General features: G+C 41.8%; 1 protein-coding gene across 2 annotated transcripts in view; it reads left to right on the top strand.

Moving 5' to 3' along the window:
- Positions 1 to 22,735, top strand: part of LOC111142547 (protein tyrosine phosphatase, receptor type M) — a 769,091-nt gene that overhangs the window by 632,181 nt on the left and 114,175 nt on the right. Inside the window, exons 18-19 of one of the 2 annotated variants that reach the window (XM_022495810.1) lie at positions 2,011 to 2,022; positions 2,733 to 2,920. In XM_022495810.1, coding sequence (XP_022351518.1) covers positions 2,011 to 2,022; positions 2,733 to 2,920 — 200 coding nt within the window. The remainder of the gene's footprint in view (positions 1 to 2,010; positions 2,023 to 2,732; positions 2,921 to 22,735) is intronic. The other variant, XM_022495809.1, reaches the window with a different exon arrangement.

Genomic DNA, 22,735 nt, shown 5'->3' with positions numbered 1-22,735 from the left:
TGATAGGTAGGTAGGTAGATGTTGATGGGACAGATTTTGATAGATAGATGTTGATAGGTAGACAGATACTGACAGATAAGTAGATAGAACTCCCCACACACACCTCAAAAATGGGACACTCATTTCAGTTCTAGATTTGTCAGCTGGTTCGTTGAGATCTGAAGATAGCCTATTAAAGAATATAGGTAGAATTAATTCACAGTTCTTCAAAAACTGTCAGAACTGTTAGTGAGAAGCTTTGTTTCTGATTTCCTCTGAGGCATAATTTTTAATTGAAAACATTGTTGGTAATTTTTAAGCCAATATAAGAAATCAATGTCAAATGCCATATTTTATCAGTAATCATTCTTTTTAAGTCAGAACAAACCGATTAACCAGTAATTTCGGTGGCATCAAGAATTTCTCATTGTGTGGGTGACCCAGTTTCATGCCACAGGTGGCATGAGAAGCCTTCTATTCCCTCTCCAATGTCTGTGTACTCGATAATAGCCCTCATTTCTGGGATGGCCTCGGTCGTGTTTAACGGGTCCTGCACGCTAGTAATGAGGCCAAGCTCATCATAATGCAGCAGGCGTGAACAGTACAGTGGTGACCGTGGTGGCCACCCTGGGAATTAAACCTTCCAAGAATGCCTCGCCCTAGGACCAGAGCCCTACCCGGCTGCTGTTGTCTCCACCAGAAAGGCCCAGATGATTCATTTAGGGGAAGTTTAGAAGGTCAGTCCACAATGGAGGGCGTTTAATTACGTTCATCCCAAAAGGTACAAAACGGAGAGAATGAGAGAGGCACAGGGGGGAAACTAATTAATGTTCCATTTATTTTCGTATCAAGAACAGAACTTCCTGCTGGAGTAGCTGAAAGCTCCAGGGAGTCAGTCCTTCAGCAGGGATCCCATACCCCACTTTAGGGGCTTGGCAGTTGCCAGCAAGCAGATCGGACACAAAAACATCCGGTTTCTTTGTGACTGTTCTAACAGAATGGGAGCGTCTGAATGGCTAATCAGAGCAAATCCAAATGAAAACGAAAATCATAAAGTCAGGGTACCACTCCTTTTTATTTTGTCTTTGTGTCTTTAGCCACCTTGTGGTGATCCAGGTGCCATTTCAGCGACAGCGACATAGCTACACACTTGTGTCCCACCTTCCATACCATGCATCCCCAGGGGCTTTGCGACGCAGATAGAACTGAGGTTGGAAAACCAGGCCCAGCCGGCCGAGTGCCCCTGAACGAAATTTCCCCTGGAGCTGAATCTCTCAGTTAAAAAAATAATAATAATCAAAATAAATAATAATAATAATAATAATAATAATACCCATAGCTGAATTCCCTATTCATAAACACTCTGGGAATTTTTTTTTAAATGAACATGTCCCTTTGTGTATATGTTTTAATTCTCTATACCCAAAATCAATTTTGATTTAACATTCTCTTTTTAAGTGAAGTTCGCGTTATATTTTATGAGACACAGCCTCAATCACAGAATGGCTAAAGGGATTCAGCATTATAATGAGCTAACCTGTAGCACGTGGAACCCTTAATCTAATAGCCCTTTCCTGCATCAGGCATCTTTTAATAGCTACAGTTTCCGCAGTTCGTTAATCTAATGTACAAGGAGTCTTCCATTAAGATACAGCCTTTTTAGGCTTATTTGATCAAATTTTGGCATTAGTTTGATAGTACAACTTGGTTGACGTGTTCAAGAAATTTAAATGAGAAAAAGTGTCAAATACAAAGACTTATTTAGTCATTACTTAGTTCACGGGGGATGAAAAGCAATTATGATACTATTCTAACCTCCTTTTTGGTTTTGAGGACTTCAATAAAACACCCCCATCCTAAGGTAATGGGAGGATTGAGGCTTTGACCTCTGATCACCCACAGACAGAAAACTTAACCATAAAAGTAAAGCGCAGAATAAAAACTACCTGTAATTACTCACACAGTACTATTGCTTATGCCCTGTTTCCTTTTTCTCCTCCTCTTTCCTCCTGATATGTACCTTCTTAAAAGTGCCAATAAATGGTAAGTTCCCCCATTCGCCCACGGAAAAGGTGTGGAGGGAGTGGGAGTGTGTGTCTTATCTGTAGATTCTGACAAAGCCAGCTGGTTCTGCTGTGTGTCGGCCTGCATGTTAGCTCTTGTAGAACATTCCATGTGTCATGCGCTGGTCCACAACCTTCTGTCAAGCTTTCTGACACGGCAGCATGAGAGTGACTCATCATCCGCTTTCTGTTTCTGCTCTTTTTGGATTTCATGTGTCAAGTCCACATTTTCATTGCTAGCTTTACAAGCCAACCCATTTTGTACACTTTTACTTTGCTCACAGAACATTTGTACAGAGTTTATTTACGTCATCATACAAACTAGTTAACGAATCTTTGGAAGAGGACAAGGCTGGTTTTGCGCCAGGCCTTGGTGAAGTTTCAGACAGAAACTTCTATAAACTTGAGTGCCCAAAGGCTAAATAAAGGGTTCCTACCAACTAGCTTTGTGAAAGCAATATATCGTTTGGACTGCTTTGTAAAAACAAAGATTTCTGCCACATTCCTATCAGTATTGCTGAGCCCGTGTAAATTTCTAAACATCTAACTTTTCTTTCTCACTGAGCCACCGTGGGGATGGTTGGAGCCATAGGTGGAGGGGATGTCAGCGGCAGCTTCTGAGCGTCCTCAGGGATCCCGCATGTAGCCCACTGGTCCTCCCTCACTCCCGCCGTGGCCTTCTTTTCCTAGATGAAAGCCACACGATGGCCAGCGACACCAGCAGCTTGGTGCAGTCACACACTTACAAGAAGCGAGAGCCGGCCGATGTGCCCTACCAGACCGGGCAGCTTCACCCCGCCATCCGGGTGGCGGACCTGCTTCAGCACATCACGCAGATGAAGTGTGCCGAGGGCTACGGCTTCAAGGAGGAATACGAGGTGAGAGGAGCTCTTTGCTAGGCACCATGCCCGGAACTGTGCTCCCAACTCCTGTAGCCAGTCGGCAGGACTCTGGGGTTGGAGCCGGGCAAGGCGGGGTTGGGGGCTGCCAGAAAGGGACCTGTTTTCACCCATCCGGCAGTGAGACACCGTACCAGAAAGGAAACCTATGTGAAATTGGAAAAAGGAGGACCACTTCCCCATTTCCCTTCGTCCTCATAAATATGCAACAGAACAGAGGCTGAGCTGGTTCTCTCCCTGTTCATGATTACGCTTCTTGGCTTTTTCTGTAATTAAGTATGATGTTAAATCCTAATAATGTTGCGGTAGTTATCCAGGAAGAAACTGTCCACTTAAAGCAATTACAGACCAACCAGTGATGTCATGTGGTGGAGATTAGGCCCCAGGAAAGGGGCTGGCTAGTGTCACGGCCGTGACAGCCACTGTCCTGCCAGCCCAGAGCGTGTGGTTGTAGTGAGATCTAGTGCGGGGGACTTCCAGGGACATTTCTAGGCACCGCAGTGTTCTCTTAACCTTCTCTAAAATGTAGGGCGCACTTTACCACCTCAGTCATTAGCTAATTCTGTTGGAAAGCCATTCAAGAACTGGAGAGAATTAGTTGACATGAAGAAGTCGGATTCAAAGAAGCATCCCATCCCTTGAGTATGTGTGTGTATGGCTGAGGCCATTGAGGGTGAGGAAGATAGCGGGGGTAGACTTCTCTTTTTACCTTATTAAATAAGATTAGTTCACACGCATTGGTGGAGAAAAAAGTAACAGCCTGCAAACAGTACAAACAAGATTATATAGATAGGGAGCTTTGGACATTTTAGAATGTGTCTGTGATAGGATGTCTCCCTAATCGGCTCACAGTCGGGAAACGTTTTGTCTGGAATTAAGAGTATTTTAAAAATCAGTTCCTACCATCTCTCTGTATCCTACGAGTTTCAAATTCTGCTTCTTTCTCTCTCGGGGACACTCAGCATCCTTCATTTCATGCCCCAGATGTGGTGTTGTCTTGGATTTAGCCCCACTTCTGAGCCGAATCGCCAGAGATTTCTCTAGAGCCATCAGAGCTGCACCATGTGGCTTTTAAGACTGGGTCTTTAGGCCAACGCAGAGAAGCGGACAGACACGCACTCTGCTGACATGAGCATTCTCCTTGTTGCCAGTGACCTCAGCTCACAAGGCCACTGCGCCAAGGAAACTGGCCCTCGAGAGTCAGATTTCAGTCCAGGCAATATTTTCCAATAAAGTTTTGCATTTTAGAGACCCCGAAGTTCTTAGAGCTACCTTTAGCAATTTATCTTGTAATTCCATGAAACTGACTGCCTTTGCATATTTCCTCATGCACTTTTAAAGGGTAGCTTAGGAATTAATAGGATTAAGAGTAAGACTTCCAAAAGCATTAATATCTTATGAAAGACAAAATTAGGTTAGTGAAAAAATATAAGCCTAATGAATAGAGATGATGTCTTAGTTCTATCCAATATTCTGAATGCAGATATTGCTCAAATGTTTATTAAAGATGTTAATGTCAAAGAGATTAGTTAGAGGTTCAAATAATGATTCATAAGATCACCTGAGTCCCATTTTTCATGGACTATATAAAAATACCTCAAACTTCCAATAACACACTATAGACGATGCATATTTGAAAGCATACAAAAATTCATTTTCCAGTCATATCTCCTGAAGAAATATGACTTATAAGTGCAAACTAGAATAGGGTATACTCATTTGAAGCAGTTTATAATTGATGATTTATTAAGGGTTGTTACGCTGAAATAAAATATATTAATTACATTTCAAGAAACTCTCATTTTAGCTATTCAGTGGATCAGAGAGGACTGTAATATATACGCGTCTCAAATCATCGCATTGCACACCTGAAACTGACACAATGTTACATGTCAGTTATATCTCAAGAAACTAGGGGCAGGGGGAAATACTTTTAAGCACCAAAACCATTATCAGTTTGTTGGTTTTTTATTTTTTAAAGAAGGAAAGAAGAAGAAAGGGGAAAAAGTTAAAAAGAACATGTGCTAGAGAGGAAAGCAGGAATAAACAGGGAAGTGTTACAGGAAGAATTATGAAATGGAAGGGATAGCTTCTGTAGGGAGCAGTCCTTACGCTCCACATACACTTCTGTGAACCATGTGGCTGAGTGTGCATCCTTTCATTTTTTTTTTTTTTTTAAGATTTTGTTTATTTACTTGACAGAGAGATCACAAGGAGGCAGAGAGGCAGGCTGAGGGGGAGGGGAAAGCAGGCTCCCCGCCGAGCAGAGAGTCTGGATGCGAGGCTCAATCCCAGGACCCTGAGATCATGACCTGAGCCAAAGGCAGAGGCTTAACCCACTGAGCCACCCAGGCACCCCGCATCCCTGCATTTAATCCACAGAGGAAGTCAGGCATACCCTGTCTGCCTGGTGCTGCATGCATCTCGCTGTCATTTGGGACACAGGCTCTGGGGCCAGACACCGTACTCCAGCTCAGCTCTGCATCTTTTTAGCCGTGTGACCTTGGGTAAGCTGTGTACCCTCTCTGGGCCTCGGTTTCCTCCTCCATAAAATGGAATACCTATAGTGTCAACCTCATAAGCTTATTGGGGGATTACCTCATGTAGCAGCATAAGTGTTAGGATCGAATCTGGCATTTAGTTCAAGTGTTAACCAGTAAAAAAGAAAAATACTAACTTATAATAAGAGCCAAGAGAAAAGTTCACAGCGTGTTCTTTGTGGGGAGATTGTGTCATTTTGTGGTTTTAGTCCATCTCTGTCATTTCTTGTGTTCAGCTCTCTGAGGATAGAGTGAGCCAGTCACATTATGGCTTAGTGCATTTTGGCTTCGTCTAAAACACTCGTTGGTTTCCTTACCATGTATCGTGTATCATCCAAAGTTCCCATTTAAAAAGTCACTGAAATGAGTAGGTAGGTTTGATTCTGTGGACAAAGGGTTTGAGAAAATAAGTATTTCAAAATAGATCCTGTCACCTTTTGTTGCTAAAAGAATATTTTCATATCTAAATTAAGAAAGTCCTAGAGAATGGTGTGACTATAGATGACTAAATACTGTTTGTTTGTTTTTTAAAGTTTCTAGGGTGTCTTTAGCAACAAAAGATGGAGGAGAGGCAGTTAATTTAACAAGTTGCTGCGCTTGTTAACTCGCCAGTGTGTACTAAGTGGGTGCCGTGAATCTGACACTGCTGGGTGCTGGGGAGGCGGAGAACTTCCTGTCCCACCCTCCCCCGACGGAAGCTCGCACCATACGGGGACTACAGCATGTCTGTCAGCTTGAACCCCACAAGAGAGATTCACAGCAGTCCTTTCAAGGCCACTGGGGGCATGCTGTCTAGTCTAGGGCACCAGACTGAACTTGGATGACTCCTGAAAAAAGTGAGCAGGAGTTGGCCAAGAAGTGGAAGAGGACAGATTCCAGGCAGACACAAAAGCTAGAGAAGGGGGTGTACTCCAAAATGGCAGTAGTGCTATGTGCCTGAATTCTAGGAAGGGCTGGGGGTCACAGGTAGTCAGGCTTTGATCAAAAAGCATCCCACCAAGAAGCTTGAACGTCACCCTGGAAGCTGTGGGAACAGAAGAAGGACTCAGGTAACATTAAGTCTCTCCTATATTTGGACGGAGACTCATTCTTGCACTATTTGACTCAACCTAGTTTTTAAACATTATTTGTATGAGGCACACAGAAAATTGCTTGAAAGATAATGATCAGCATCCAGAACAGTAAAGGGGAGAGGGAAACTAGTCATTGTAAAGTGTAATATGAATTACATTGCTCCATTCCCATTCAAAAAAAAAAAAAAATGCTGTGGAATGCTTAGCTTCAGACTCACTGAAACAGTGAATGATGTTACATCTCCAGGGATAAAATGTCAAGAAAGTCTTCAGCTGCTGTTGTGACTCACCAGAGTCAATCAGTTGGTCTTTCTGGTTTTCTTCAATCCATGCATATTGGGGAAAAACAGCCATCTAGGTTGTAAACTAATTTTGAAATAGTGACTTTCTCTCTGTTGATACTGTTTCAACCCGTCTGTCTTTATTGTTTCCAAGACAGAAATGTCTGAAAATTCTCCCAAGCGCTGGAAGGACTCATTACCGTTCCAGTAGCTGACAGAAGTGTGTCCAAACCAAAGGGAAAACATGTGGTGGGACGAGACCGAGCAGCACTGAGTGCAAATTTTATATTTGATTTTGTTCTAACAAGATCGTCATATGGCATACCTCACTGGGGAAATGTAGTAATTTGATTCAAAAGAAACTCAGACATGAATCACAATAAAAAAGTAAACATGCTGAATTGAACAGAAAATGGCAGGTTGTCATCGGAGAGTGGATCAGGGATCTCAGGAGAAAGACAGAACAGGAAGAACAAGTTTGTTTACTTTACTGCAGAGAGGAGCGTGTCCTTTCTCCTAGCAAGCAATCTGTGCTAACCCCTTGGAGAACATCTGTGCATTTACCAAAAATGGGAGAAAAAAGATAGCATGAACAAGGAACACAAGGTAGGACTGTGCCTTCCTGCCCCCTCCCCGCAGACTTGGGCCTTTGTCCCTTGGAGTCACAGTGACTCTGCTGCTCCTCCCTGAACCAACAGGCCCCATCCTAGACAGGGTGACCTGTCCTCTCACTTGTCACTGCCACAGGGAGCCTCAATGTGGACCCTGTGGGGTTGGAGAGTGAACCTCTTCCCCTCTGGGATCCCCAGAAGACCTTTCATTCTCTATTTTATGACTGATTTGAAGTCCCTCTGCGGATCCAAGCAGAAAAGACATTAACCTTACATAGGACCACAGTTGCTTAATTCTCAAAGAGCACATTTTTCTCTTTAAGAGAAAGGAAGGGACAACACTTTAAAACTACTCCCGGATAGGGCATCCTGAAAAACACGGATGACACTGTTTGATTAGCTAATAATCAGTATTGCTCTGGGCCACAAAAATTTATTTTCCAATTACTGAACTAAAACTTGTAAACCTAAGTAACACTTTGCAGCCTGCTCTTGAGAAGAAAAAAAAAAGTGTATACAAATATATATAAATATATTTAGGAAAGTATTATTCTTATCCCACTTACTTTTCTCCTGTATATTTCTCAAGGGTACAAGCACTGGTGATTAATTTTATAATCGAACATGGAGACTGTTTTTCAGCTCAATTTAAACTGGGAAATTGAAGATGTTATGCCAAAATCTTCAGGCTTAAATACAGCCTATGCGTTTTTCCGAAACCTGGGTTGTCTTTAAACGTGTCTATCTGCTGGTAGCCCCTTATAAGTCTTTGAAAAAATATATGCATTAGGTATTTTCCCCTCTCATCCTTCCCCCTCTTTTCTGAGTAAAATAGCCAATTTTGTTTAATGGAGTCCAGTTATTAATATTTGGCTCTTTTTTTCATGTTTGACCAAAGTTGTACCAAGGGAAGAAGGAATTATTATTAAAACATCTGAAGTGCCCTTCAAAGTCTGTTTTTTGCTTACTTGCCTCCCACCTCAGGGAAGCCAGCGAAACGTTAAAGAAAGCCGCCTCCTCTCTGTGGCCTTTGCAAGTATGATTCCACATTCAGGTTCAGACGCCTTTAGACAGGACAGGCCAGAGAAGACAAATGTGGATCCTTAGAGGGGACAGCCGCAGGGCCTGGGAGGACAACCCTACCCCGGGGCTGTGTGCCCCTCCCCAGCTGGAGGTTAGCTGGCAGAGGGAGAACTGTGCGTCCTTCTTTCTCGAAAAGTTTTCAGAGCCCTGCGCCCTGCGCAGGCAGCCTCTTTGTTAGGTATGGAAAGCAGGGAGGGGCCAGCGGAATAAAAGGTACTTTGTGTTACTAAATTGATAGAACCATTGCCTGACGCGGCTGGTTCCATGCTTGCGCGCGCAATCAGGGGAGGGGGTACCCCCTTCCTGCTCACCTCCAGCCCACACACACTTTTGGATGTGCGTTTCAGTTCCCTTTTCATACTCTGAGGCCCCAGCTGAGTCAATCAATCGCCACAATCAGTGCAGGTTATTTTCTGTTCCACGGGATACAAAACAAACAAAGCCAAACCACTGAAAGCTTAAGGATGTGGAGTTAGAGGGAGAATTGGCAGGCGCTGTAAATGGGATAAGAATCACAACAGCTGTGCCTCCAGTGGCTGGAGCAGCCAAGTGAGTTCTGACACACTTTTTTTTTTTCTTTTAATTATTATGGTGATGCTGAGCTGGTCCATGAGAAGATGAGAAAAACACGTATCCGAAATTTTGAAGTTGCTCAGGCTATTTGGGGCAAATCGAATGCAAGTGTTTATAGATACTTTCTTATTAGATAAAAGTTTCTGCATGCTTTTAAATAATGCAGTAGAAAGCGTTGATTTTACTATGAGTAGTTTGTTTTTTTTTCTACACTGCGAATATGAAAGTGTCTCTTTTATTTTATTCCGTGTTCCCCGTAGTCGTGCTTGCTGTCAGGACCTCCCCTGGGTTAGCTGGTTTTTTACTTAGTTGCCTCTTGCCTGTGCCCCTGATGATATCACATACGAGCTCAAGCTTCAGAAAATTTGGTTAAAAGTTGTTATTTCCTACAGAGTATGGCTTCCTTCTGATGAGCGCTGACGGCCGTAGACATTTACCAGTTTGTTTCAGGCACCTCTGGTCAACTGTGTGGTTTCCATTTGGAAGCTGGTTGTTAGAATGTTCTACCCTGGGAGAAGTTGAGTACTTTTCCCACTTGTTAACATGCTTTTAGTGTCAGATGACATTCATCACAGAACGCGGCCCAGAAGGGACTGCAGATGTGCCTGTGTCCTCGCTCTTGCTGACCTCTTGTGCGTTTGAGATCAGTTGGGTGGTGTCACCACCCACTCATTTAGCCTGGTGAGCCTCAGCATGGCTGTCATTGCCCCCTCCCCTGTCCTCACCGCCACATCAGCTGCCTACAGGTCCCGAATGCTCACCCTCCCCACCATTTCCAATCCCATCCCTTTCTCTCCAACCCCACTGCCTGGTCCTCGCAATCTTGCCTGAGCCATCATGAGAGTACCCTAACTTACCTTTCCAACGCCTCATGTCCTCTCTATGTTATCACATGTGGTGCTCAAAACTCTGCTGTGGATGCCTTATAAGACTGGGAAACTCCTTAGCGTGGTCTCCTCAGACCTCCAGGATGTGACCTTAGACTGTTCTTCAGGCTTGCTTTTGTGGCCACTTTCCACCACATGTCTTATGGTCCTCTCTCTGCCCCAAGCACCTTCATGACTCTGGGCACTGCTTCATGTTGTGGCCTCTGCCTAGACTGACTTCCAGCTCCCTCTTCGTGGGCCTGATTCCTTAAGACCCAACTCAGACATTGCCTCCTCCGGGAGCTCTCCTGGTTCTCGCAATCAGAAACAGCCTGGCCCCCCACTGTCTCATAGCTCTGCGTTTGAGTAACCTGGTAGGCAACATATCCACAGATAATACAGCAGGCAGTATCTTAACTGATAATGTAGTTGGCGATTTATTAACTGACTTACTCAATAGATATTTGACAAACACTGCTAAATAGAAGTTACTTTGTATTTGCTTAATAGATTTCTGGGTATTTAAACACACACATCCCTAGAAGGGAAGATGAAATTAAAGATGGATAGAACTATGACAAAATACACACAGTGCCATAAATCATCATATAGGATCAAGTGAGTTAGCAGGAGCCAACCAGGAATAAAATGGTGTTGACCAAGTTGAACCTTACCACTAACCGATTGTTTAAAACTGGTCCTAATGGTCGTGGGTCTAGCTGATCATTCTACTCACTGAATGCCAACCATGTGTTTAAACATTTTTAGGATAAATATTTGTAACCCATGCTTGCTTTAAATTTCTTATTCAATTTCAGTAGAAAGAATATAGAATTATTTAGGCGAGACTTTAACATGACTATTCCAAGAGAGAAACTATGTATCATTGTATACAGTTTGAAAGCTCATCAAAGTAATTTGTGTTATCATGGACATATTTCAGCAGGGAGCAAAGCTTGGAGGAGTAGGCTTTTCATAAAGTCTTCATTGGCTCTGGGAGTTTTTTGTTTTTTTTTTTTAAGATTTTATTTATTTATTTGACAGAGAGAGATCACAAGTAAGCAGAGGGGCAGGCAGAGGGAGTGCGGGGAAGCAGGCTCCCCGTTGAGCAGAGAGCCCAATGCGGGGCTCAATCCCAGGACCCTGAGATCATGACCTGAGCCGAAGGCAGAGGCTTAACCCACTGAGTCACCCAGGTACTCCTGGCTCTTGGAGTTTTGATCATGATATCTAACATCTCATGTTCAGCCCTGTACAGAGACACGCACACGCACAAACACATACACACACACAAACACACGCAGGCACGCACAGGGATCTTTCTAACCAGAAAGCTAGTACATCATTATCATACCCCTTTACAGACAAGGAGGAAATGATGCCAAATTTAAGAAACTTTCCCAAGGCCATCCCACCATCGAGTGGCAGGATTTATCCCGTATCTGTGGACTCTAAACCCCATGTTCTATCCATTGTGCCAGTCACTTCCTCACGCAACACCACAGAACTACAAACCTATGGAAATTAACCTTGTGGTTTATTGATTTGACTTGCGATTTCATGGCAAGAGTGTTATTTTTCCTCTCTGTGGTTTTGTTTGCTTTGAAGCGTTCTGTCCTCTGGCAGAGGACCCATCCAGCCCTGGGGTCCCACTGACAGTGCCAACTCTTCATTCCTGCATCTCTGCAGCGGCAGATGCTGCCCATTAATCTCTCTCAGTGTCCCAGCTCTGAGAGCGAGGTCACTCCAGCATTGCCCCTCTCCTTCTCTTGTTTTTCATTGTGGAGATGTACCAGAAACTCCATATCTTTGGGTATCAGCACGCCTGTCTCGTTGAAACCCCGGAACCCCACCAGGACCAGTGATAAGTTAAAATCAAGCTATAGCTCTGGAGAGTGGGGGTTCCATATGCTGCTTCCCTGGGTCATTACTGCCAACCAGTCCAGTAGAGGGAGAAAATGAATGTGTAACCTTGAGTTGCGTGTGAAAGCCTACAGTGTTCTGAAAGACCCTTTCTGGAAGATGCTGAATCTCTTTTCAGTGAGATGATACAACACAAGGATGACAGTGCTGGTAACTGGCTTTCTGGCCTCCAGGCAGAACCAGGATAACACCTTGAAACTTTGACTGAATGATACAAAAACATAACTAGTTGAAAAACCAAATCATTTTTTCCCAACAATAGTGCTATCCGATAGAAAGGGCAGTAGATTGGCAATTAGAAGACATGGGTCCCGAGCCTTTGACCTCATGTCATGAAGTGTCTGCTGAGACCCTAGGGCTGGACCCTCCAGCAAACCACTTACCTTCCTTGAAGGAACTCAATCAGTTGTGGAAACCAGGTGCTCACCGTATCTCTCTCACATAGGTAGTGCCACCACTCAGCGACACCAGACTTCCAGGTTGGTTGACAGATGTCCATGGCTGGGATTTTTCCAGCAGGTGACACTGGCTGCCTCAGAGCCACAGCCCAGCAGTCACTGTGTAGAGTGTCACCCCTCAGCATCCACGGGCAGCTCTCTGGCTCTCTCTTGCCAATTGTGACTTTATTCAGCATTTCTGAAGGAGGTCGTTTCCATCCCAGTATAACCTTTCTAGTTTTTTATCCCCTCTCTTCCTCCAACTCAACCCCTTCCCACTCTGACTTCTAACCCCCACCCCATTTCCAAAACACTGAGAACTCTGAATGGAGAGGATATAGTAAGAATGTTAGTACATTTCTGTATCAAGCCCTCGCCATGTTTGAAATGTGTTTATGATCATAATTCCAGTAAGTCTTTAATCCTCGCTGCCCCAGTTTTTAAGGATCATGAATAATAAGGAACTATATGGATTAAATGTTTTGAATTACTTAATTTATTTCACATCATGTTGAATCAATTCACATGATCATCCCATGTATTATTCAGACCAAAATAATATTGAAACAGAGCCCATAATTTTTTTGACCTGCCATACCGCTGAAAAGAAAGATGTGGCGACTTTTCTAATTTCTTCTTTTGCATCTTTTGGAATAAAAGTAGTTTTACCTCCATGTTGGAATTTGCCCGTATTACTCAGTATCTTGTGCATTTAAAATCTTTCTCACTCCTTTTATCTTTTATTGTTGCCCTTTAGGGATACCTTTTCTCTGTTTACTTACGGGAAGCCATAGGAGAGATACTGAACAGTTATAATGTCTTCAGGGTTAATTATAAATAGACAGCGTATGTTTTTACATGTATTGCATTTATGTGCTTTAAGTAATTATGCATTTGAGTTCTTTGCCAGTTTTATGGCCAAACTATTTCACTTGGCTGATCACTACATGTATTTTAAGCCTATTCCTTGAAACATGAAAAGAATGTACTATAAATCCAATTAACATAATTTATCTGCCTAAAGAGAATGCTTGCTTTTATTTTTTCTCTCTTTTAATGACAAAAAACAGTTGTAGGATACAGAGTAACTAAATATGTTTTTAAAGCTTTCCAAATCCCAATTTTATTGTTGTTTTCCTTTAAAAGCAACATGGGGGCACCTGGGTGGCTCAACTGGTTGAGCATCCAACTCTTCATTTGGGCTTAGGTCGTGATTTTAGGATCCTGGGATCGAGCCCCACGTGGGGCTCTGTGCTCAGTGGGGAGTCTGCTTAAGGATTCTCTCTCTCACTCTTCCTCTGCCCCTTCCCCACTTGTTCTCTCTCTCTCTCTCTCTAATATAAATAAATCTTAAATAAACAAATAAAAGCAATGCATAGTTTTTTATGGAAATTTTAAGAAAATTATAAAGGAGAAAGGACAAGATGAGGTGCCTGGGTGACTCAGTCATTAAGTGTCTGCCTTCAGCTCAGGTCATGATCCCAGGGTCCTGGAATCAAGTCCCTTGTTGGGCTCCCTGCTCAGCGGGAAGTCTGCTTCTCCCTCTCCCTCTTGCTCTACCTACTTGTGCTCTCTCTCTCTGTGTCAAATAAATAAATATTTTTAAAAAAGAAAGGAAAGTCACCCACAAACCCAATATCAATTTTCAGTATATTTCAGTACATCCAATGTTTTAATGCATTAACAGCATTATATATTTTTTCATACAATGTTTTCCCACTTCGTATTGTATCACAAATGTTTCCTATGGCTTTGTCTTGAACACTACTATGAATAATTCTTTGGATTTATCTCCACTGTTCTCTCTAGATAGATTTCAAGAGATGGATTCACTGGTTCAAAGAGTATAAGGTCCTTAAGTTTCTTCATGTAAATTGACAACTTGCTTTCCAAAAAAGTTGTACCAGTTCACACTCATCACAAGCAGCCTACAGGAGAATGCTTATTACAACACATCAGCACTACAATGAGCAGTAGTCAGTTTTTATTTTTAATCCTTGCCAGTTTGATGGGTGAAAAAAGACTATCTTATTATTGTTCCATTTAAAACTAGATATGTCGTCATATGTTTACTGGCCATGTGAAAATTTCTTTAGTGAATTGTTCGTATCATTTGCCTCTTTTTTTCACTAGGGTGTTAAGGTCTCTTACTGACTTGTATGCACTCTTTGATGGTCTACCTTGTTCTTCTTTAGAAATGTGTTGGCAGTCGTTAGGCTTTGTGCTTCCATAATCCTTACCTTGTCTGTTGAAAATGTGGACATTTTATACAATCACCTTCATGAAAACCTGTAATTTCGTTTGGAATTGCATGGGATCCATTTGCCAATCTTAAGAGAACTGACCTCTTGGCAATATTAGATTTTCTTATTTGTTAATATGGTTTATGTGTCCATTTATGGGGATCTTCCTTTATAATTTTTAGTGAGGTTTTCAAAAAGCACTCCATAAAATCTTGTACATCTTTTAGCTATATATACTTACTTTGTTATGGCCATATCATCTTTTAAAGTTACATTTTCTTGGGGTGCCTGGGTGGTGCATCTGGTCCACCACCCAACTCTTGGTTTTGCCTCAGGTCATGATCTCAAGTTATGATCTCAGGGTGGTGATCTCAGGGTCATGAGACTGAGCCCAAGTCAGGCTTCACGCTTGGCTTGCAGTCTGCTCAATGCTGTCTTTCCCTCTACCTCTACCCATCCCTGCTTGTGCTCTCTCTCTCTAAAGTAAGTAAAAATAAATCTTAAAAAAAATAAAGTGAGGGGTGCCTGGGTGGTTCAGTGGTTTAAAGCCTCTGCCTTCGGCTCAGGTCATGATCCCAGGGTCCTGGGATCGAGCCCCACATCGGGCTCTCTGCTCAGCATGGAGCCTCCTTCCTCCTCTCTCTGCCTGCCTCTCTGCCTACTTGTGATCTCTGTCTGTCAAATAAATAAATAAAATCTTTAAAAATAAATAAATAAAGTGAGACATCTGGGTGGCTCAGTCAACTAAGTGTCTGCCTTCGACTCAGGTCATGATCTCAGTGTCCTGGGATCAAGCCCCAAACCAGGCTCCCTGCTTCTCCCTCTCCCTCTCCTTCTGCCCCTCCCCTGACTTATTCTTTCTCCCACTTTCTCTCAAATAAATAAAATCTTTGAAAAATAGTTATATTTTCTTTTTATTGCAAAAATATAGAAGATACACTTAAGTACATAGAGGTGTGTGTGTATATATATGTGGGTGTGCGTATATGTTTATATGTACACACACACAAGCTGTTGCCTTTTGTATATTGCTCCTATGTCCAGAAACATTTTTCAGCTATCTTTATTTCAGTGATTTGTCTGTAGATTATTCTAGAGTTTTCTGTGGAGAAATCATGTCTACCCTCTTTAATGTCCATGTGTTTCTTTTTAATCCTTATACATCTAATCTGTTTCTTCTTGTTGATGAAGTTCACTAGAACATTCAGTCTAACATTGACTAAAGCTTAGGTTAGTAAACATCCTTGTCTTGGCCCTGATTTTAAGAGAAAATTCTTTTAATGATTAATAATTCGTTGGGATGAAGTTGAGGATAGTCCCTTCCATCCCTGGCTTATTGATATTATTTACCATGGAAAGATATTGAATTTGATAGACTGCTCTTTTAGCATCCATTGTTATATAAAATAGTTACTTGATTTCATTAATATATTAGCATCATGAGTTCATTAATATATTTAATCTTCTAATACTGAACCAACTTTTTATTCCTGGAATAAAGCTAACTTGGTCATGATACATATTAAACATTGCTGAATACTATTCACTAATGATTTTTGCATCTGTGTTCACAAGTGGGACTTGTCCCTTAATTATCCTTCTATTCCCCTTTTTTATATTTTAGAATAAAAAGTATATGTACTTTTTAAAATGAATGGGATAGCACTCTGGTTTATTTGGGTTTTTTTGTAAGATTTCAAATTATCTTTGGTAGTAGCCTGTGGAACTGACTAAATCTGGCAGTTTCCTCATGGGAAAATTTTTAGTTACTAAGTGCTCAATAGTTATAGCTAATATTTTCAGAGGAATTTGTGCATTTTTTCTAACTTTGTTACGTAGAGGCATACGTGTGTTAATATTTTATTATCTTACTAATTTGTCTGCACTCATGTTCCTTTTTTTTTTCATTATTAATGTTGTTTATTTGCACCTTCTGTCTTTCTTGTTTCTTGAATATTCTTGCCAAAAGTTTGTTAGTTTTATTATTCACCTTTTCAGAGAAATAACTTTTGGCTTTGTTGATCTTGAATATTGCATTTTTAAAGACTCCTTCTCTTCCCAGTCTTTATTATTTTCCTTCTACTTTCTTTGAGTTTCTTTCTTTTTTTTTTTTTTTGGTTCCTAAATGGGATGCTAAACACATTAATTTTCAAGCTTTCTTTTTTCTAGTTAAGCAATTATTTTAAGGCGCTTCATTTTTTCTCTAAGAGCTGAATACTGTTATCATTGACTTTTGAGTGTTTAATTTTGTAATTTTCATCACCCTTTCTTCTTTGACCCATAAGTTATTTTGAGCATGTGAGTGTGTGTTTTATTTATCAGTGCATAGGAAATTTTTTTGTTGCCTTCTTATTAGTGATTCCTAACTTAATTGCACTATGAGCAGAGGAAATTCATCGACATTTGTGGACACTATTTAGAGCTTTACACATGGTCAACTTTCTCAACAATTTTATGTATTTTAACAACAGTATTGAGTGCAGTGTTCTCTATCGTCTTTAGGTCAAGCTTTTTAAAAATTTTGTTGTTCACAGTTTGTGTATACATTTTTTTTTTAAGATTTTATTTATTTATTTATTTGACAGAAAGAAATCACAAGTAGGCAGAGAGGCAGGCAGAGAGGGAGGGGGAAGCAGGCTCCCCGCTGAGCAGAGAGCCCGATGTGGGGCTCGATTCCAGGACCCTGAGATCATGACCCAAGCCGAAGGCAGCCCAGTTTGTGTATACTTAGCTAGCTTTTTGTCTATTTCATCCAACAGTTACTAAAAGAGACGTGTTAAAAGAGGTCATATATTTTGTTTAGAAGAGGTCATATATTTTGCGGCTGGGTTATCAGGGGAAAAACAAGCATAGGGTTGTCATCTCTTCCAAGTGGATTGAACATTACATCATTAGTCTGTAATGCTATTGTCTTCCATAATATTTTTGTCTTATAGTTTATTTTGCCTAATTTCAATATAATTATGCCAGTTTCCTTCTAATTAGTATTTTCCTGTGTATATTGTCAACCTCTCTATTTTAGTTGTCACTCTTATAGATTACATATAGCTGAATTTTATTCCTTCAATTAAATCTTAAACTTTTACCTTTAAACTCCAGTAATTTGCCACTTAGTACAGCTCTAATTTGTGAATACTGATATATATGTGAATTAATTCATTCCTATCACCTTATTTTGTGAGTTATGTTTGTTCCACTTTTTCTTCTAACCTTCATCCCCCCTTTTCTGCCTATTTTTAATTAATTGTATTTTTATGTATCATTTCATTTTTCCCTCTACTAATTTGGAAATTGTATGCTCTCTTTGGTTTCATCAGTCACTATCAAAATTTTAGCGTGTATATTTAAGTTTTAAAATCTAGGGTTAATTTAATCGCTTAACCTTATCCTCATAGATCTCTTTCTTCCCCTCTAAATATCTCATGACAAGGAAATTCCTGACAACCAGGATTGCCTGGGATTTGTAGCATCTACAAGGTAGTGTTTTTTAAATTTTCTCATTCACGCATTGGCACGAATGAGAAAATTTAAAGGCCCTAGGATTAAAAGGTAAATAAATCTTGGTTTCTGTTCTTAAGACAATCCCTTTTTGTTTTCTCCTCTGTGAGTACCTAGGAACCTACCCAAGGCTGTAGAACTTACTTATATCCTAAAATCATGTTTTCAACCTGGTCGTCACGTAGTTCCAACAGTTGTAGGGTTGCAACATTGCACGTAACCCTGTCGGCCATGCCTCCCTTGCAGCCTGGGCCCCTCCTATCCTTTGCTGTTAGTTACTGATGACAGCGGTCACACTTGGCTACCATTACTATTTCTTCCTTCCATTATTGGAGATGCTTTCTGCCAGAGCCAGTCATTGCATTCCTCTCATCTGAGAGCAGACCCCTGATCTCTTTGCCCTCTGGTTTTGCTCCTTGCCTTTCCACATAGGACATACAAGTGAAATGGAGGGAACACCCTAATTTTTCCTTTACCGCATGGATCTCTCCAATCTCAACCATTTGTGTGAGCACCTTGCCAGCTCAGTTTTCCTCTCTGGTTGCAAGGCTTTTGAAAAATGGGATTATATGTTCCACGCCATGTGCTCAGTCACCTCTTCTCTTATGCCTCCCGAGGCTCATCATTCTTCTTCCTCTTTCTCCACACTGCCCCACAGCCTGGACTGTAGCCAGGCCCACGCTCTCCCAATGCACCTCCCATTGCTGCACCTCTTTCTTCTGCTGCTCAGGTCCTTGTCTAAAAGCTCTCCTCTTCTAATAAGATCATCCCAGTGGAAACACCTCCCCCATTGTCAAAGGTTGGCGGGGAATCAGGAGCTACAGTAGTCACAGCTGGTGTATGTGGGTCTGTCATTCATTGTGTTTGTGGCTCAAGGCTGCCCATATTTAAAAATGATGCTGTAAGTCTGTTGAACAGAAAGGAGGAGAAAATGGAACTGGATATGTGATTTTAAATGAATGGAGAAGTGCTTTGCTGAAGAGCCCTGTATGGCTTGCTCATTTTTCTCTGCCCTTCTGAAATTCCTCTGGAGGTTCTGTTCGTGTGCAGTCCCTTAATGCCTCGTTTCAGGACCCAATGCTTACATGGTGGGGCAGCTGACCTGCTCCCGGTGTAGCTGTGACCATTGTCACTGGGCTAGGAGCACCAGTGCCTCTGGTAGGTGGGGCTGGTTGTCATTGCTCACTGTCAGGCAGCTCCCTTTGCTGGGGAGTAAATCTTTCATGGAGTCATTAGTGGTTTATGCCTTGTATATGGTCTTGATGTCCAATTTCCTTGTCCAAATTTTTGTTTATACCTTGGCACAGGTCTCATTAATATTATTGAACTCTTAACCATTTTAAAGAGCATGGGGGAGGGGTTGCAGAGCCTGGGATCTGATCTATTTTGCACCAAATAAAAATTTTAAATTTATGTGTTTGAGTTCTAGCCACGATTACCTCATTGGTCAGATAAATTTAGGGCATTTTTTTTTAAATGCCAATATTTGACATCAGTGTTCCCATAAAATAAATAAATGATTCTTCATAATTGATTTTTCCAGTGCTTATCCCATGTGATTCTTTCCAGTAGTTTTCCCTCCAAAATTGTTCAAGCAGTGACCGTCATGATTCTTGGGAACTGGCAATTATGTCAAAACAATTTAATCAGTGCCTGAGCTGTGCTGGCGTTGCTCTTGGAAGACCATCCTTCAGTATGACATTCCTCTAAGCGTTTGTTAAATAATTAGAACTATAAACACTTTTCCCACAAGGACCCTCAGAAGTACATTAGACATTCGGAGCCTGGGGGACAGAGTCTATGGGCCACTATAGGCACCAGAACACCCCGTTAAGAAAAGTTAGAAAACTTAGAGCCAGGGTAGATAATAGTCTAGAAGTTCTCTGTCCTCAGGAAACATTCCTGCAAGAGCTTGCATACATAATTAATAGAGGAAGAACTCACCGGGGTTCTGATTGACATCAGCTGCCATCCCAGCATCACATGTTGAAGGCTCACTAGCCAAGTCTCCCCTTAATTGATGGGACACATGTGATTATCCTTCAGCCCACCATGGTCGTGGAAAGCATCTTTCTTCTGCAGGCTGCAACTGCTAAAAGCTATAAGAAAGTGACTGCATAAAAAATGAGTAGTAGATTTTAAAATGGTGATTAAATGGATAATAAAAATCAAAGCATCCCCTTTCAGATACATCCAGTTGATTTATGAGGAGGTAAGTAATAAGACCATAATGGATCCAGGAGTCTCTCATGCGTTCAGACCTTTGCAGGAAAGCAAATGTGAAAGCAGGTAGGTACAGTAGCAGCTCTGATGTTTAGACAAGACACAGATGGGGTCAGCCTGCCTTCAGATCTCAAGCCATCTCCCAGCATCTTCTGGCCCTGCCTTGCATGAGGACACACTCTGCTCTGGTTGTCCCCTCGGGCGCATCTCTCAAACCCTCCAACTCCTTATTTAGCAAAGGGGGATTAATGTCTCCCTCATAGGTCCACCGTGAGAACAGTGTTTTGTGTACACACTTCTGTGTATGCATGAATAGATTTTTTTTACCATGTTGCAGACTGGGTTCTCTCATTCTTGGGTCACTGCCAGAGCCACCCGGTCACCATCTCTAACTGAATCGGCTATTACACCACCACCAGGTTTCACCAGGTGTTGAATAATATTTCACCCACTGAAATAGTATGCCTTCCCTCGTGCTTAGCTCCAGTGTGCGAAGCACTGGGTGGTTATGACTTCCCTTCAGTGAGCCTTGCCCCACCTCTCCTTATAGCCTTTTGTTCTGTAGTAAAAATCCTTCACTCAGGTCCAGTCATCTCCTCCCTTTCCCTCACTGCCACAGCTCTGTCTTCGAAGCTGGCATCGCTCGCTTTCCTCTGCTTAGAGCCCATCTCTGTCTCCCCTCTCTCTATCCATGTTCTTCTGGTTGGTTCTATAAGGACCAGCTGGACCATCTCTGTGAGGCCTTCCCCCCAGCCACCCATCAAGTCCTCATGGATCTCTCCTTTCTCAAAACCTTTGCCACATGTGCGGGTCTGGGCTGTATAACTGTGCCTCTGTTTTCTGCTCTGTCCCATTTGCTGTTTCATGAATGTTACCACTGAGCTGTATCTCCCCAAGGACAAGTCCTTCTCTTCTTTGGTGTGTCTCTGCGGTGTCCAGCACTCTGCTTAGCACCTAGTAGGCACCGTGGTTGAACATTGAGGACAAGGAACTCTTTACAGGATTGTCTTATATGCCAACGCAGGCCCATGGTACTGAAGTTTAACAACCGAATCATTATAATTGCAGGTTTTAAAAATTCTTAGAACCAGGTAATGGTGGGCATCTTCATGGTGACAAAACTAATCAATACTTTTATCATAACAGTCACTTAACATGACTTGGGCGTCAGCCATGGACCAGGCCCTGGGCCCAGCATTTCCTCACTTAGAGCTCCCCACACTTTCCTCACTATGGACATGGGGAATCCAAGGCCTAGTGGGTTCCGTCTCATACCTATGTCACAGAACTCATGAGAGATGTGGAATTTGAACCCAGGACAGCAGACCCTAAGGACCGTGTCACCTTCTGGCTACAGCAAAGAAGTAGAGTCTCCTTCACCATCTCCCCCATATTCTGGGCCTATAAAACCTGAAGGGGTGGAGAAAATGAGACAGCTGGAAAAGGGGTTCGTGTACACCAGATCCCCAGAATACTTGGCAACCTTTCAATTGCAAATGGCAGGTCAGTCATGATTTCCTAAAGTATAAACAAGTAGCAGAAATGTTGGAAATAAAGTTTATTAACTGCATAATGATAGAGTACTGATGTAAGAACTTTTATCTTGCAAACTGGTCTTCCTTTATTTGTTTTGTATATATACTTTTCCCTTTATTTGAAAGTGTTGAAAAGCAGACTTGAGTGTAGACTTGCTCTGGTCAACACTAAAAGGCTAAAGAGAGGGAGGTGAGCTCGTCCTTTGATGCTCGCCACCCAGGGGTCCCTGTCCCACCCAAAACACTGTAATGCTTTATTCCAATAAGGGCAGTATTGTGATCAAGTAAAAGAACAGTGGAAAGGAAACTGAAATTATTTGTCAATGTTCGATATGTAGAAATAAACATATTTCAAAAGTCAAACTTTCAATGACACAAACTTTCAGAGTCTAATTAAAATCCTCAAGGGTAAACACAAAGCCTTAATTGATCGAGATTTGTAAAAGTTTGTTGTTTTGTGTGTCTACGTGCATTTGTGTTTTTGCGTGTTTAAAGTTCTCTTGGCATGGTGAACTGGAAAGTATGCCAGTGATTATCACAAGTGTGTGGATAGAAGAGCTACAGCTTTTTAAATATTTTCTGTTTATAGCACAGTAATTGCTTTGAAAGTATTCAGATAACAGTGGTTCAAATGGAAAAGCCAGTATACCTTGCATGCTTATAACTTCACATGAGTAGGAAGAAAAGTAGGATATGAAAAGAAAAAAAAAAAAAAAACTATGGAAAAACGTGAAGATGTCGGCAGGTGGGATATTGGTCTCTTGATATAGGACATCTCATTTTTGGCATTCTGACTAGGTTGGATGCACTATTTCCTCAGGTCTTTTTTTTGGCCAACCTTCTATATATAGCTCCTCAGGACACACCCCTATGCAATTGGAGAAACCACCAAAATCAGTGGCCCATGT

Source organism: Enhydra lutris, unplaced genomic scaffold, assembly GCF_002288905.1.
Source record: "Enhydra lutris kenyoni isolate GAN:26980312 unplaced genomic scaffold, ASM228890v2 scaffoldscaffold8, whole genome shotgun sequence".
In the NCBI taxonomy this organism is placed as follows: domain Eukaryota; kingdom Metazoa; phylum Chordata; class Mammalia; order Carnivora; family Mustelidae; genus Enhydra; species Enhydra lutris.
Note: the sequence above shows the minus strand (reverse complement) of the source record. Positions and strands in the feature narration are given on the sequence as shown.